Source organism: Nyctibius grandis, chromosome 2 (assembly GCF_013368605.1).
Source record: "Nyctibius grandis isolate bNycGra1 chromosome 2, bNycGra1.pri, whole genome shotgun sequence".
Lineage (NCBI taxonomy): Eukaryota > Metazoa > Chordata > Aves > Nyctibiiformes > Nyctibiidae > Nyctibius > Nyctibius grandis.
The window spans coordinates 126467693-126484588 of NC_090659.1; the positions used below are offsets into that span (position 1 = coordinate 126467693).

The window sequence follows — 16896 nt, forward strand, 5'->3', positions numbered from 1 at the left end:
TCAAGTGGCGAGCCTCAAAGCTATTTAAAAATTAAGAATGCTTCACAAATTTACATATTAAAATGGTTGATTAATGTCTCTGAGGGCACTCACATCACATTTGTAGGTGCTGCCGGGGTGGGATGTAGACAGTTGAGGGCAGAGCTGCTGTTCAGGGGGAAGCAGTCAGGCCAGGGGAAGGGACCAGCAGGACCATGAAGTTAAATTCAGTGAGGACAGGCTGCCCTGGAGAAAGAGGAATCCCTGTGGCAGTGCAGGCTGGGGCTGGGCTCTGCTGGGACAGCCCTGGGAGGCTCTGTGGGCAGCGTGCTGAACAGGAGCCAGCGGCCTCCCCAACAGCATCCTGGGCCGTTGTGGGGAAGGAATTCTCTCCCTTAACTCACAGAATCACAGAATCAACCAGGTTGGAAGAGCCCTCTGGGATCATCGAGTCCAACCATTGCCCTGACACCACCATGGCAACTAGACCAGGGCACTAAGTGCCATGTCCAGGCTTTTCTCAAACCCCTCCAGAGATGGTGACTCCACCACCTCCCTGGGCAGCCCCTTCCAATGGCTAATGACCCTTGCTGAGAAGAAATGCTTCCTAATGTCCAACCTGACCCTCCCCTGGTGAAGCTTGAGGCTGTGTCCTCTTGTCCTATCGCTGGTTGCCTGGGAGAAGAGGCCGACTCCCACTGCGCTACAACCTCCCTTCAGGTAGTTGTAGACTGCACTAAGGTCACCTCTGAGCCTCCTCTTCTCCAGGCTAAACACCCCCAGCTCCCTCAGCCGTTCATCGTAGGTCAGACCCTCCAGACCCTTCCCCAGCTTGGTCGCCCTCCTCTGGACTCGCTCCAACACCTCAACATCTTTCTTGAAGTGTTGTGGGCCTGCATCCAGCACTTGTGAGCCTGCATCCAGATACCACATCTGGTTTTATGCCCCCCCAGTACAAGACAGATATGGACTAACTGGTGCAAGTTCAGCAGAGGGGCTCCAGGATGGTCAGGGGACTGGAGCACTCACCCTGTGAGGGAACTGGTGCTGTTTCTCGTACTTATCCTCTCCCTGCTGAACCAAGGCGAGAGCCACAGTCAGAAACCCAACTCCAGCCCAGTCACCTCCTTCCTTCCCTGTCCCTTTTCTGGCCCCAACAGTGTACGTTCAGGTAGCACGAGCCTCTCCTCCCAGGGCCCTCCTGGCCGCCATCACCTTATCTGCTGCCTCCTTGCACTCTGCTGACAGAGGCCAGGACCCCTTCCCCACCCAGAGCAGGAGGAACCGTGTCTGTTGCCTCTTGATTGCTGCCTTGTCCTGCCTCCTGACCTATATATATATGTGTGGGGGGGGAGCCCTATGGCGTGGTGGCTGCTTGTCAGATGTGTGGAAGGCTGTTTGGCAGCAGCAGTCTCCCCATCCCTGTCGGGTGTGTGTCTGTGTGTGGGTCTCACCTTCTTCCCCACTCTCTTTGCCTCTGGGAGGTCGTTCCCTGTGGACTTGAAGGACCTTGCTCTCTGCCAGATGCTTTTTTCCACCAGTCAGTAATCCTCTGAAAGCCAGTGTGGGGCTCAGAGGCTTTGAAGGGTCAACCTGTCCTTTCTTTGAGGAGCATCAGTGCTGCTTCTGCTGGACGTTGTGCCAGATGCTGGGCTCAGGCCTGTGCACACGTGTTCCTGTCGCAGCAAGCAGACCCTGCCAAAGACATGGGACTGAAATAGACTCAGCCTCTTCTTTTTCCCCCTTCCCTAACCCCTACCTAGTGTGGGTTAGCAACTGGAGACTAGTTACTGGGATGTTCCCTGCTCAACTTCACAGGGCAGTGAAGGAGAAACCAGTACCTGGCAGTCAGCCCCTGAACCCCTTGGGGTATCCCTACCAGATGAGTCGCCAGCGCTTCTGGAGCAGCTGGAGGACTCGAGGAAAGACCACAGGTCGTGTTGGTGGGGTAAGGCTGCAGGCACTGAGCTCACCACAGCACCTTTGCCCTCGTCTCCCACCCGCTGTGCCTCCAACAGTGATGCTGCCCTTGCTGGCACAGTGCCACGGCCTCAAGCTTCGCCAGGGGAGGTTCAGGTTGGACATGAGGAAGCATTTCTTCTCAGCAAGGGTCATTAGCCATTGGAAGGGGCTGCCCAAGGAGGTGGTGGAGTCACCATCTCTGGAGGTGTTTAAGAAAAGACTGGACATGGCCCTTAGTGCCCTGGTCTAGTTGCCATGGTGGTGTCAGGGCAACAGTTGGACTCGATGATCCCAGAGGTCTCTTCCAACCTGGTTGATTCTGTGCCTGGGGTCCCTACGCCGACCTGCATTCCCTGAGCTGCTCTGCTGTCCGGGAGTGCTTCAGCTGCTCTTCCAGAAAGTCCTGTTGGCCAGCAGTGCAGAGATGTTGCATGTTTGGTGGGTATGGAAATAAATGCTGTTTTCATATCGTTGACATCCACATACTGCTCCACTTCAGACAAAGCACTAAATTCTGTGGGCTCTTCTAATCACTAAATCCATGAGAAGAATTTGAATTTCTTTGTTAAAGCCATTGGGGGCGTAAAGATATTGTAGACTGTTGCTTTTATTAAGGAATGATTATTTTTCCATGAAACAGCCTAGTTTATTTCTGCTTAAGACAGGAAGCTTTAGGCAGCCGTGTTGGGTTTTTTTAAGGATATTAAAAATAATGCCTGATTATTGTAGTTGATAATCTCTAAGGAACTTCTCTTTTGCTTGCGCTAGGCTTCTGCGTTGTGATTAACGGAGCTTACTGACGTACTAATCCAGGCAACGGTTAAGAGCAGGCACTTGGGTTGTTCTGGGTTTGTGTTCCTAAGCTAATTGAGTTTGGTGCTAACACCGTGCTGCTGCCTTGCTTAGCTTCAGCAGCTCGAGAAATTCTGTTACAATTATTTTTGAATACATCAATGAACTGCTTAAAGCTCCTAGTAAGCCTCTCATCTCAGTGTCCAGAGGAGGGAAACCAAGCTGGTGAAGGGTCTGGAGGATATGACCTATGAGGAACGGCTGAGGGGGGTGGGGTTGTTTAGCCTGGAAAAGAGGAGGCTCAGAGGTGACCTTAGTGCAGTCTACAACTACCTGAAAGGAGGTTGTAGTGGAGTAGGAGTCGGCCTCTTCTCCCAGGCAACCAGCGCTAGGACAAGAGGACACAGCCTCAAGCTTGGCCAGGGGAGGTTCAGGTTGGACATTAGGAAGCATCTCTTCTCAGCAAGGGTCATTAGCCATTGGAAGGGGCTGCCCAGGGAGGTGGTGGAGTCACCATCTCTGGAGGTGTTTAAGACAAGACTGGCCATGGCACTTAGTGCCCTGGTCTAGTTGCCATGGTGGTGTCAGGGCAACGGTTGGACTCGATGATCCCAGAGGTCTCTTCCAACCTGGTTGATTCTGTGGTTCTGTGATTCTTTAGCTTGTAACTTTTTTTTCCTCCTTTTTTCTTGCCTGCTTGCAGGAAATTTTAGCTAACTGAATGCGACCTGAGCGAATTAAAATGTTATTTGGATGTTATTTTGGCTGACTCATTTTTGTTCCCTAGGAAAGAAATAAGGTAGCTTCAATCAAAAATATATGTTAATCTATTTGTAAAATAAATGGGAAAGTCTTTGGGAAAGTCTTCACAGAATCCCAGAATCAATGAGGTTGGAAGAGCCCTCTGGGATCATCAAGTCCAACCATTGCCCTGACACCACCATGGCAACTAGACCAGGGCACTAAGTGCCATGTCCAGTCTTTTCTTAAACACATCCAGAGATGGTGACTCCACCACCTCCCTGGGCAGCCCCTTCCAATGGCTAATGACCCTTTCTGAGAAGAAATTCTTCCTAATGTCCAACCTGAACCTCCCCTGGCAAAGCTTGAGGCTGTGTCCTCTTGTCCTATCACTAGTTGCCTGGGAGAAGAGGTCTTGCCTCAGTTTTGCAAAACCCCAGACCATAAACTGTGTGATGTACTACACGTTATTCTGTTCTTGCAGGGAAGCAACACAGCGTATCCTAAAAGGCTATTAAAGATTCTGTGTAATTCAATAACCTTATTTTAAAGAAAAACTATATATTGAATTATGATAGTGTGAAATGAGGTTTTCATACGCTCTTGCCTCAGATGCTTTTCAGATTAGTCATTTGTTTTCTGGTTGACTGCCTGTGAACAGCTAAAAGAGAAGCTTTCACTTCTGGGATTTAATATCTGTCGTGCCCCATTGTTTTTGGTTTATGTTTAGGCCTTTTTTTAGCTGTGTTGGGAGTAACGGCTCGCTTCGGTCGCAGAGCCATCTGAACAATAATGGCTTGCCTTTTTATTTTAAGGCACAAATTAAAGATTTATTTTAAATTTGTGTGTCTCGTCCTGTTAGCATTCAAGATCTGTTGTCAAGCTGTGGAAACAGTTTCAGATTTTTCACCAAGTTTTATTTTTTTTCCCCTAATGCAAGTCTGCAGCTCGTATCATTGTGCTTTTCCCAGCGTTTTTCAAATCCTGCTGAAGAACCTCCCTCTGAGCAGAGCATGTTTCCCTCTGCTACAGGGGCTGCCTTGTGCCTGGCTGACCTCTATTTTAAATGTCAGGGGTGCTTCACCCTTGCCTTTCACATTCCATTTGCCTTTTTTAACCCTTCCTTAGGACCCTGCTTGAAGCAACACCGTTTCGGAGAAGCACTTGTGCAGCCTGAGCTGGACTATTACACAGCTGGAGTCGTTGTTTTTTACAGCTCTATACGACAGGCTGAGTTTGTTGATGATTAAATGAATTTATAGAGCCTTCAAAATCCCTGTTATTATAAACCACGGGTCCTTACTCATCCACTTCTTTCAAGACAGCATCTATGGGTGAATCGTTCCATGTTACTACATGTTGTAAGAGGACAGACATCAATATTCTTCTATCATTGGGGTTTTTTAATCAAACTAGACTTGTCTTCTCTCACTTTCCCCCAGATCTCCCCAGAATAGTGTGGTCGGTATTATCATGACTGCCCAGGGAGGTGGTGGAGTCACCATCTCTGGAGGGGTTTAAGAAAAGCCTGGACATGGCACTTAGTGCCCTGGTCTAGTTGACAGGGTGGTGTAAGGGCAACGGTTGGACTCGATGATCCCTGAGGTCTCTTCCAACCTGGTTGATTCTGTGATTCTGTGACTGTCTAATTCTAATCATCATAGGTAATTAATATTAAAGTTTTCCTGGTTTGTCCCGTGTTTTCCTAGCCTCAATATTAGTTGAGGGTGCAGAATAACTACGAAGAGCAAATAGTGTGTGTGTACGTGCGTTGTGTACATTTGGAGGTTCATGGCTTCGACAGTGATGGAAACTTGGGGAAAATACTGAGTGCACAGGGGGAGATTTCAGTAATCGGTCTCTCTTGCCCACGCTGCTCCATACATTAGATCTTAGGAAGAAATTCGTGGCTGTGAGGGTGGTGAGACACCACTTTCTTAGGAAGAAATTCTTCCTAATGTCCAACCTGAACCTCCCCTGGTGAAGCTTGAGGCTGTGTCCTCTTGTCCTATCACTAGTAGGACAATTCTCTGGGTTTTACTGACGAGATTCTTGAGACCCTCCGAAGTACCATTAAAAGTCTAAGTTTGGAGAGTGAAGTGGCTGTTATAATGATGGATGTGGTACTTACCTTCAGCAGTAGGACTATTTTTTTTTCCCCCAACCCACTTATATCCAGTGTATATACCAAGAAGGGAAAGTGTGAAAAGTGGCTGGGTTTTTCTGACAGAAATACCTACCTTTTTTTGAGAGCTTGTGGTAAACAGGAGCATTGACTCTCTTGTACCTACCTCACTAACGATTAACCGTGGAGATTCAGGTTGGACATTAGGAAGCATTTCTTCTCAGCAAGGGTCATTAGCCATTGGAAGGGGCTGCCCAGGGAGGTGGTGGAGTCACCATCTCTGGAGGGGTTTAAGAAAAGCCTGGACATGGCACTTAGTGCCCTGGTCTAGTTGCCATGGTGGTGTCAGGGCAATGGTTGGACTCGATGATCCCAGAGGGCTCTTCCAACCTGATTCTGTGGTTCTGCGTAATGTAACTTGAAAAGACAAGCTTTATTTTTGAGTTCACAATGTCAGCTTTATTTTACTGTGCCTGTTTACAGACCTTTCCTGCGGGTGGGGAGGAAGGAAATACTGCTTTGAAGTTCAGATTTTTGTCTGTCTTCCAGCAGCACAGATCAAGAATTAATTTGTGCTACCTGCCTTGGAAAAACCTGTTGTAAGGTCTGCACCCCTCACTTCCAGGCTTCATGTGGCTGGAGAGTGTATTAATGTCTAGGCAAACACATCAGTGTATCAATGGCAGACAGAGCTCTTGAATCTTTTATAAATAAGTGTGATACAGAAAAGAGAACACAATAGAAATGAGAGTGACAGTGAAGGCTTGTTTGTGCAGACAGGCGTTTTATAGGATGGGAAGAACTTGTTGCACTGCAGAACTAGGGATTATTTAAAAACAATAAGCATATAGAATCACGGAATCAATGAGGTTGGAAGAGCCCTCTGGGATCATCGAGTCCAACCATTGCCCTGACACCACCATGTCAACTAGACCAGGGCACTAAGTGCCATGTCCAGGCTTTTCTTAAACCCTCCAGAGATGGTGACTCCACCACCTCCCTGGGCAGCCCCTTCCAATGTCTAATAACCCTTTCTGAGAAGAAATGCTTCCTAATGTCCAACCTGAACCTCCCCAATATAGTTCAGATCCTGATTTCAAGAACTAAATGAAGACCTTAATCTTCTTTTGCAGAACCAAAAAACAAAGGAACAGATTGAAAGCTTGCTACAGAATGGAAAGCATAAAGAGTTACGGGATCGTCTCTGCTGCAGGCTGACCTTTGGGACTGCCGGGCTTCGCTCTGCTATGGGAGCAGGCTTTTGCTACATCAACGATCTTACGGTGATCCAGTCAACACAGGTAAGCTGAACACAGGAGACAATGGGATGGTTTCACAGGAAACGTTTGGGTCACATAGTGTACCACTGAAATACAAGCTGAGGGTGAAAAGCAGCAGCCGTTGAACAGTAGAGTGAGAGCATGAAATGTTTAGTGCTGGAAGAAAATAAAGTAGCTTGAACAGCTTTAACTGGGCATCCTAGGAGGCAGAATATAATCACTTCTACTGGAATTTGGCCAGTAGTTAGAGTCTATTATACTGCTCTGAAGTTGGAAATCATTAGCTGTCATGAGAACTTCTAGTATTTGTCAAAAACTAAACAAAATCCACCAAGAAAACCCAAGAAGCAAACCTACCCTCAACCAAATGAGCCTTTTCTTTCATTTTTAGCCAAACTTGTGAATAACTGTACAAAAATAGCAGGTTTTATGAAGAAAGTGAAGAGGAAGTAAGATGAAGGTGTACCTGAAGGGGGCCTCCAGGAACCTGAAGGAACCTCCAGTACCTGAAGGGCCTACAGGAAAGCAGGAGAGGGGCTTTTTACAAGGGCATGGAGTGACAGGACGAGGGGGAATGGTTTTAAACTGAAAGAGGGGAGATTTAGATTAGATATTGGAAGAAATTCTTTCCTGTGAGGGTAGTGAGAGCCTGGCCCAGGTTGCCCAGAGAAGCTGTGGCTGCCCCCTCCCTGGCAGTGTTCAAGGCCAGGTTGGATGGGGCTTGGAGCAACCTGGTCTAGTGGAAGTTGTCCCTGCCTGTGGCAGGGGGTTGGAACTGGATGATCTTTAAGGTCCCTTCCAACCCAAACCCTTCTGTGATTCTATGAAAAAGCAAATGTAGACTGACCATGAAGAACATCTGTATTGTAAATCGTTTAACTTCTGGGGAATCCTTCCAGTAACACTGGCTGTGTTACTGACAACAGGATTGGATAGTTGTAGAAAATACTGTGGTTAAGTGCACTGACATTGCTGTAGCTCTGTAGCTCTTGACATTTTTTTTAAGTAGAGATGCAAGAAAGTAATTTGAGACTGGATATCAGGAACAATTTCTTCACCGAAAGGGTTGTCAAGCACTGGCACAGGCTGCCCAGGGCAGTGGTGGAGTCCCCATCCCTGGAGGGATTTAAAAGCCGTGTAGATGTGGTGCTGAGGGACATGGGTTAGTGGTGGCCTTGGCAGTGCTGGGTTAACGGTTGGACTTGATGATCTTCAAGGTCTTCTCCAACCTAAATGATTCTGTGATTCTGTGATATGAACTTAAACTCTCAAACTGTGGATCTTGTGTTATATATTGTATCAGAGAGGTTGATGATTCATGGTTTATCTATGATTTAGTATTTGTGTATTTGGCTTAGAGATATCATTATGGAATTATTTGCTAAGAAAACGCTGTAAACAGATGTTGATCTTTTTAAGGACTAGTTCTTCGAAGTTTGGAGTCGAGTGTTTTGAGCTGGACTTCTTGATTTGAATATGGACAGGGAGATCTTGGAACTTAGACCTACGAGGAACGGCTGAGGGAGCTGGGGTTGTTTAGCCTGGAGAAGAGGAGGCTCAGAGGTGACCTTATTGCAGTCTACAACTACCTGAAGGGAGATTGTAGTGGAGTGGGAGTCGGCCTCTTCTCCCAGGCAACCAGCGACAGGACAAGAGGACACAGCCTCAAGCTTGGCCAGGGGAGGGTCAGGTTGGACATCAGGAAGCATTTCTTCTCAGCAAGGGTCATTAGCCATTGGAAGGGGCTGCCCAGGGAGGTGGTGGAGTCACCATGTCTGGAGGGGTTTAAGACAAGACTGGACATGGCACTTAGTGCCCTGGTCTAGTTGCCATGGTGGTGTCAGGGCAATGGTTGGACTCGATGATCCCAGAGGGCTCTTCCAACCTGGCTGATTCTGTGATTCTAGACTGCCATTTTGATAGTTGTATGTTAGTGTTGTTGGAAAGGGTCTGATGGGATGGTGTGCATGTGGGATAGAGTTTTGGCCGGAGAGGCTTTAATCTGAATTTCCTGCTCTTCTGCCAGAGATTAGGCCCTGCTTGGTGGTGGCATTGGACGTGCATTTAGGAGGGCACAAAAGCTGATACGTGGAGTTGAGGAGCTGGATGGAGGCTGCCATGGGGACATGAGTGATATCAGTGCTGTGGTGGGGAAGGCTGGTGGCAGAGACTCCTCACTTCTGACACATCTTTTCCTTGAACCATATTTTAGGTTCTTTTGATGAGCTAAGTTAACAACTAGAAATACAATTTTCTGGACTTGTTTCTTCAATATCTTTTATCCTCCTTTTTTCCTCTGTCGATTTTGGTCTTGCATGCCAGAAGGGAGCTGGAAAATGATCGCACTCTTCTCCGTTTACCTCCCTGCTTCTCTTTCAACAATGTTAATGAGTTGTATGTGTGGTGGTTGTCTGAATGAATCAGCCTGTTGATTAATATAAGGCTTAATCATGTCTGCTTTTCTTTCAAGCACTGTTTTGTTCAAGAGCAGATGATATAGCCTTTCTCAAAGTACTTGGTGTCAAGTTGTCTCATTTCTTTCCTCACCTTTTTGATAAACACCTTTGGAAAGAACAGTTGATGTTGATTTAGTTTTTGATCAAAAGTGCTTCATGTTCCTTTTCTATATATTGCTGTCTTGTAGTGGCTTTGTTCTTAAATTTGCTTATTGTACAGTACCAGAGCACTTTTCAGCTGATGTGTTCCTCAAATCTACTTGTTCTGGGGAAAAATTGATAAATGACTACTCTTCACAACTAAACTTCATAAGACATTAATTCAGAGTACATTTGAAATTGATCTGATATTGTTCAGACTTTGAGCACATGAAATGAGTCTGAATTTGAACATTGATTTATCCAGGGTTATAGTCACATTAAACTACAATTCCTGACTTTGATAGTCATTCTTGCACATACTTTATTCCGGTAAATATTAAGCAAAAAGCAGTTGGGTTCTTAATCTGAAAAACAGAGGTTTCCCTCACCCCAGTGAACGTAGTGGGAGGAGAGGAAAAAGAAGTGTTGAATCCTTTTGAAAACGAATAGCATGAGTCAGAAAATGGATGTTCCATATTTCCTTTCCGCATTTCCTCAGGAGGGTCTGACCTATGAGGAACGGCTGAGGGAGCTGGGGGTGTTTAGCCTGGAGAAGAGGAGGCTCAGAGGTGACCTTAGTGCAGTCTACAACTACCTGAAGGGAGGTTGTAGCGCAGTGGGAGTCGACCTCTTCTCCCAGGCAACTAGTGATAGGACAAGAGGACGCAGCCTCAAGCTTGGCCAGGGGAGGTTCAGGTTGGCCATTAGGAAGCATTTCTTCTCAGCAAGGGTCATTAGCCATTGGAAGGGGCTGCCCAGGGAGGTGGTGGAGTCACCATCTCTGGAGGGGTTTAAGAAAAGCCTGGACATGGCACTTAGTGCCATGGTCTAGTTGCCATGGTGGTGTCAGGGCAATGGTTGGACTCGATGATCCCAGAGGGCTCTTCCAACCTCATTGATTCTGGGATTTTGTGTGATATAAAATACAAATGGGTTTGGGCTGTGTATATTAAATATACTTAAACATCTTATCTCTTCCCAACTTTAGTCTTAACTATTAAAAATATAATGAACTGATAGATTTGTAACCATTGTCCTTGGGACATCAATACAAAGTTTTCGTTATGACAAACCCACTGAATCTTATCTACTTTGTCAAGTAGCTTTTTTATAAATGGAGCTTCAGCCATATGATAAAAGGTGTTTTATTATATGATTTACAAAGGATTGATAAAATCTCTCATTTAATACTGTGTACTTAAACATTTTAAAATAGTTATCTCTTTGCAGGCTAACGCTCTGATACAAGTCCCTCAGTAGACATGACTGAAATAGTTTGTTTTCTGTTGGCTCTGGATGAAGTGGTGTGCTTAAAACTTGGAACAGCTGGGACTCTGTTAAGCTGTTTGACATACTGCTGCTGTCTGACTTGTACAACTGGAGCCCAGACTTCTGCAGTGAAACCAAATTCCAAGAGCTGTTTAGACAGGCTTTGAAAAGAAGAGAAGTAACATCTTGGAGCTTATTGGTAGGGTTTCAAACCCAACCTTATATCTGACCATTTTTTTTCTTCAGTATCATCTGGGGGTGTTTAGCCTGGAGAAGAGGAGGCTCAGAGGTGACCTTAGTGCAGTCTACAACTACCTGAAGGGAGGTTGTAGTGGAGTGGGAGTCGACCTCTTCTCCCAGGCAACCAGTGATAGGACAAGAGGACACAGCCTGAAGCTGCACCAGGGCAGGTTCAGGTTGGACATTAGGAAGCATTTGTTCTCAGCAAGGGTCATTAGCCATTGGAAGGGGCTGCCCAGGGAGGTGGTGGAGTCACCATCTCTGGGGGGGGTTAAGAAAAGCCTGGACATGGCACTTAGTGCCCTGGTCTAGTTGCCATGGTGGTGTCAGGGCAATGGTTGGACTCGATGATCCCAGAGGGCTCTTCCAACCTGATTGATTCTGTGATTCTGGGTCTAACAGAAAGTTTTCTTTACGTTTCTAACCTGTAAACTGGGCACACCATAGAATGATGCTTCCTTTTTCTAGCCTTACTAATCTGAGTATGCCAAACTCATCTGCTACTAATACTGTAGTGGTATGAACGAAACTTGCAGATGTGGAACAGGTCATCTCTGCTGATCCTGTGGGAACGAGCTGAAGAAATTAATAAAAAAATAGTTTAAAAACTTATTGTTTGTTGCCAGTGGTGGAATTGTTAAGAATAGCAAAGTTCCTTTAAACGAATCCACTTTTCTTTGAAGCAGAGTAAACACCTTGATCATGCAGGGGAAGTTAATAATAGTCACTTTGCTTTTAGGCCTGTGCAGTCTGTTGAGTTTGGAGCTGCTCACGCTCCCAGTGCCTGAACGTTGCATGCTGCCTTTGTGTTTCCAGTCTCGTGAAAGCGTGACCGAGCTTGGATCGGCTGACTGATCCGCATTCTTGGCAGAAAGTGCAAAGTTTCAGTTTGGTCAGCAGGGAATGTGTTTGCAAGTTCTGTTTCATGGGCATTGCTGGTTTCTGAAAGTAACAAACTGGGTTGTTTTCATTTGCTCCCTCTGTGGAGCTTCTATTTTTAGTTGTTTATTAAAACATTATATCAAGTTAGAAAAAGCAAACTCGGGGAAGCAGATTAGAACTTGTTTCTGAAGTAAACTGCATGAGATTTAAACTCTTTGTTTGAGTACACGTGTTTCAGAATCACAAAATCAATCAGGTTGGAAGAGCCCTCTGGGCTCATGGAGTCCAACCATTGCCCTGACACCACCATGTCAACTAGACCAGGGCACTAAGTGCCATGTCCAGGCTTTTCTTAAACCCCTCCAGAGATGGTGACTCCACCACCTCCCTGGGCAGCCCCTTCCAATGCCTAATGACCCTTGCTGAGAAGAAATGCTTCCTAATGGCCAACCTGAACCTCCCCTGGCCAAGCTTGAGGCTGTGTCCTCTTGTCCTATCGCTAGTTGCCTGGGAGAAGAGGCCGACTCCCACTCCACTACAACCTCCCTTCAGGTAGTTGTAGACTGCACTAAGGTCACCTCTGAGCCTCCTCTTCTTCAGGTCCTTTCCAACCAAAACGATTCTATGATGCTATAAAGACTAGCACTGACTAGCACCAGCCTTATATTGCCTGAGTGGACGGACTTTCAAAAATGGATCTTTCTCAACTGGATCATTAAGAAGATGGTTGAATACATGAAAGTCCAGGACTGATTGAAAACAAGTGTTTGCTCCTTGAGGATTTTGTTGGCTCAAGCTTCCTGTTTATGCTGTTTGGTCACTTATTGTTGTGCTGCTTTTATTCCCCACAGCTGTTGCCCTGTTTGCTTTCTTTCTTTCTGTGAATACTTTGGGGAAAAAGAAATATGCTGCTGTTGTGAATATCATTATTGATGGTTTTGCTGAGCTGTATTTTGACTACTGACATTTGATATCCTGAAAAATCATTTTTAATGTTAGTGTGTGCTGCACTAATTCTTCCCTTCTTTATTTTTTTCTTCTTCTTTTTTGTCTTTCCAGGGGATCTACAAGTATCTCGAGAGGTGTTTTTCAGACTTTAAACAGAGAGGCTTTGTTGTTGGATATGACACACGAGGTCAGGTGACCAGCAACTGCAGCAGTAAGAAGTATGAGTATTGATTACATTTGCAAGACTCGAAATTAAATTGTGGCTTTGAATGCATTCCGTTCTATCAGAATATTTTTGGCATGAACTTCACACACTCTTGGCCCTCCCCTGGCCCATTTAATTAGTAATGAAGAGAGGCACGGACTAAAACCCTTATAATACCAGTTACCAGCAAATGGGGAATGTAAGGCTAGTCACTTCACCAAAGAATTTACAGTCTAAGTGCACAAGAACGTTAGGCAGACATTATGAAGTTGATATGTCCGGAGAGAAATTTGAACGTGAAGGTAAATTTGGAATACTAACATCTAGCTTGACATCCCTAAACAGAATCACAGAATCAACCAGGTTGGAAGAGCCCTCTGGGCTCATTGAGTCCAACTGTTGCCCTGACACCACCATGTCAACTAGACCAGGGCACTAAGGGCCATGTCCAGTCTTTTCTTAAACCCCTCCAGAGATGGTGACTCCACCACCTCCCTGGGCAGCCCCTTCCAATGGCTAATAAACGTTAGTGTGCTATTGTTAACACTGTCGTTCTTTTGTATTATGCATCTGATTTAAGCTTGCTCGGGGGAGAAGGCTTCTACCTTCAGCCTACTGTAACCTGGTATTTGATACCCTTATGTAGTCTGCACTCTCAGTGTATTTTTGCACTGGGAATATCTCAACCTGGAATGCTTAAAACGTAGACTTCCAGTCACAGAATCACAGAATGGTTTGGGTTGGAAGGGACCTTAAAGACCATCTAGTTCCACCCCCCTGCCATGGGCAGGGACACCTTCCACCAGACCAGGTTGCTCCAAGCCCCATCCAACCTGGCCTTGAACACTGCCAGGGAGGGGGCAGCCACAGCTTCTCTGGGCAACCTGGGCCAGTGTCTCACCACTCTCACAGCCAAGAATTTCTTCCTCAGATCTCATCTCAATCTCCCCTCTTTCAGTTTAAAAGCGTTCCCCCTCATCCTGTCACTCCATGCCCTTGTCAAAAGCCCCTCTCCAGCTTTCCTGTAGCCCCTTCAGGCACTGGAAGGTGCTAGAAGGTCTCCGTGGAGCCTTCTCTTCTCCAGGCTGAACAACCCCAGCTCTCTCAGCCTGTCTCCAGAGCAGAGGGGCTCCAGCCCTCTGAACATCTCCGTGGCCTCCTCTGGACTCGCTCCAACAGCTCCGTGTCCTTCTTGTGTTGGGGGCCCCAGAGCTGGACGCAGCACTGCAGGGGGGGCCTCCCAAGAGCGGAGCAGAGGGGCAGAATCCCCTCCCTCGCCCTGCTGGCCACGCTGCTGGGGATGCAGCCCAGGACACCGTTGGCTTTCTGGGCTGCCAGCGCACATTGCCGGCTCGTGGTGAGCTTCTCGTCACCCATCACCCCCAAGTCCTTCTCCTCAGGGCTGCTCTCCATCCATTCTCCGCCCAGCCTGGATTTGTGCTTGGCATTGCCCCGACCCACATGCAGGACCTTGCCCTTGGCCTTGTTGAACTCCATGCGGTTCGCACAGGCCCAGCTCTCCAGCCTGTCCAGGTCCCTCTGGATGCCATCCCTTCCCTCCAGCGTGTCACCGCACCGCACAGCTCGGTGTCATCCCAAACTCGCTGAGGGCGCGCTCAATCCCACTGTCCGTGTCGCCGACAAAGATGATGCTCTTTGCAGGGAAAGGGGCTAGAGGATCTCTAAAAAAAGTGCTTTCTGAATTCCGTAAGGAATCCTAATCCTTTGTCATTCAGGTTGCTAAAACATATTTTGTAATGGCACACTTTACAAAAAAACAACGCTGTAGCTCATTATTCTTCAGTTAATTAGTAGTTAATTCTTGTGCTAGGTCAATGCTTGGACTTGATGATCTTAAAGGTCCATTTCAACCAAAACTAATTCGTGTAGTTATTATCATTATTATAGTTAATTGTTGTAACTAATGTAGGGTTTTTTTATTATTTTTGTCAACATTTCATATTCTAGGGCTGTAAAAGTTCTTGGTATAACAGAGCACAGAATCTAGTGACCTTCTAAGAGTTTCTCCATTCCCCTGAAGTCTGCCTCTCCACATCTTGTGGTCTTCAAATATCTGCGGCACATTATTCGCCAGGCTTTGGCATAAGGGTTTTAAACTCACCTGTTACACTGTATTTGCGAGGCTATTACCCAAATTGTCTGGGTTAGGCACAGCTTAAACATGTGGAAGTGTAAGAAGAGCATTCATTTTCAGCCCCATAAAGCTTGGAAATCAGACTTGATGGCAGCACAGTCATGTTTCACATGTCGAAGGAGCAAATCAGTTCTCAATACATGTTTCTTCTGTCCCCTTGGACTGATGCGTAGCTGTAATAGTACTAAAATCAAACTGAACCTCCCCAAAAGTGTGTTTTCAGGTGGATCAGTGTGCTTGTCCAGCACTGTGTGAGCAGGAGCACCCCTGTCTTTGCATCAGTTCCAGCGTTGAGGGAGACGGCAGACCATCCAGCTGTATCCTGCAACTAAATTGATGTAAACCATTGTGATACATAAGCAAAATTTCAGTAACTTCAACTACAAGCTGAGCTCTCAAACTCTTTTTAAGTGGTTTCAGGCTTCATTTGATAGGCGCTATAGTGAAATTCTGAGTAACTGAAACTTAGACTACAGCATACTCGTCATGGGAGATAAGGAAGCAAGAATTAATGCTTGTCTGTGAAAAAAGAGTGAGCAAAGCAAACTTACACTATGTAATCTCTCATCTGTTTTGACTCTGAGCAAGAATCACAGAATCAATCAGGTTGGAAGAGCCCTCTGGGCTCATCGAGTCCAACCATTGCCCTGACCACCACCCTGTCAACTAGACCAGGGCACTAAGTGCCATGTCCAGTCTTTTCTTAAACCCCTCCAGAGATGGTGACACCACCACCTCCCTGGGCAGCCCCTTCCAATGGCTAATGACCCTTGCTGAGAAGAAATGCTTCCTAATGTCCAACCTGACCCTCCCCTGGCCAAGCTTGAGGCTGTGTCCTCTTGTCCTATCACTAGTTGCCTGGGAGAAGAGGCCGACTCCCACTTCACTACAACCTCCCTTCAGGTAGTTGTAGACTGCACTAAGGTCACCTCTGAGCCTCCTCTTCTCCAGGCTAAACACCCCCAGCTCCCTCAGCCGTTCCTCGGAGGTCAGACCTTCCAGACCCTTCACCACCTTGGTCACCCTCCTCTGCACTCGCTCCAACACCTCAACATCTCTCTTGAAGTGCGGGGCCCACAACTGGACACAGGATTCAAGGTGCGGCCTCACCAGTGCCCAGTACAGAGGGACGATCCCTTCCCCAGACCGGCTGGACACACTATTCCTAATAGAGGCCAGGTTGCCATTGGCCTTCTTGGCCACCTGGGCGCACTGCTGGCTCACGTTTAGCCGGCTGTCGATCAGCACCCCCAAGTCTCTTTCCGCTGGGCTTCTTTCTAACCACTCTTCCCCCTAGACTTCCCATTAATTGGGATTAATATAATTAATTGTGTGTAGCTGATTTGAAACAAACAGTTTCATATCAAACAGTTACCTGAAAGAGTTTCCATGCTGCTTGAAAGGAAAAGTTCATTATAAAGGCAAGGTTTAAGAACACAGATGCTGTTATGGTTTCTAAACTTTCTGGAATAAGAGCGTGCTGGTTTGCAGAAGTTTATTTTAGGAGTAGATCTTCTTCATGGATATTGTCTGAAGCTGCTGGACAAGGCTGGCCAACAAGCTTTGCTCTCTGGGATACTGAACCCTTTCCCAAACCTGCTGTTGCAGACATTTGGCAACTTAAAACTTTGTGGGAGGTTGGTTCTGTCCTTGAATGAAAGACAAGTGTCACACCAGGAGGTTCTGTATCTTTGTTTTTGCTATCACTGGTTTATTTACAT

At 46.6% G+C, this 16896-nt stretch overlaps 1 protein-coding gene across 1 annotated transcript in view; it reads left to right on the plus strand.

Annotated features, from left to right (window-relative positions):
* The window catches only part of PGM2L1 (phosphoglucomutase 2 like 1), a 47835-nt gene that overhangs the window by 10248 nt on the left and 20691 nt on the right, over positions 1-16896 (plus strand). Inside the window, exons 3-4 of the mRNA XM_068419010.1 lie at positions 6733-6900; positions 12927-13033. Of these exons, the coding sequence (XP_068275111.1) occupies positions 6733-6900; positions 12927-13033 (275 nt within the window). The remainder of the gene's footprint in view (positions 1-6732; positions 6901-12926; positions 13034-16896) is intronic.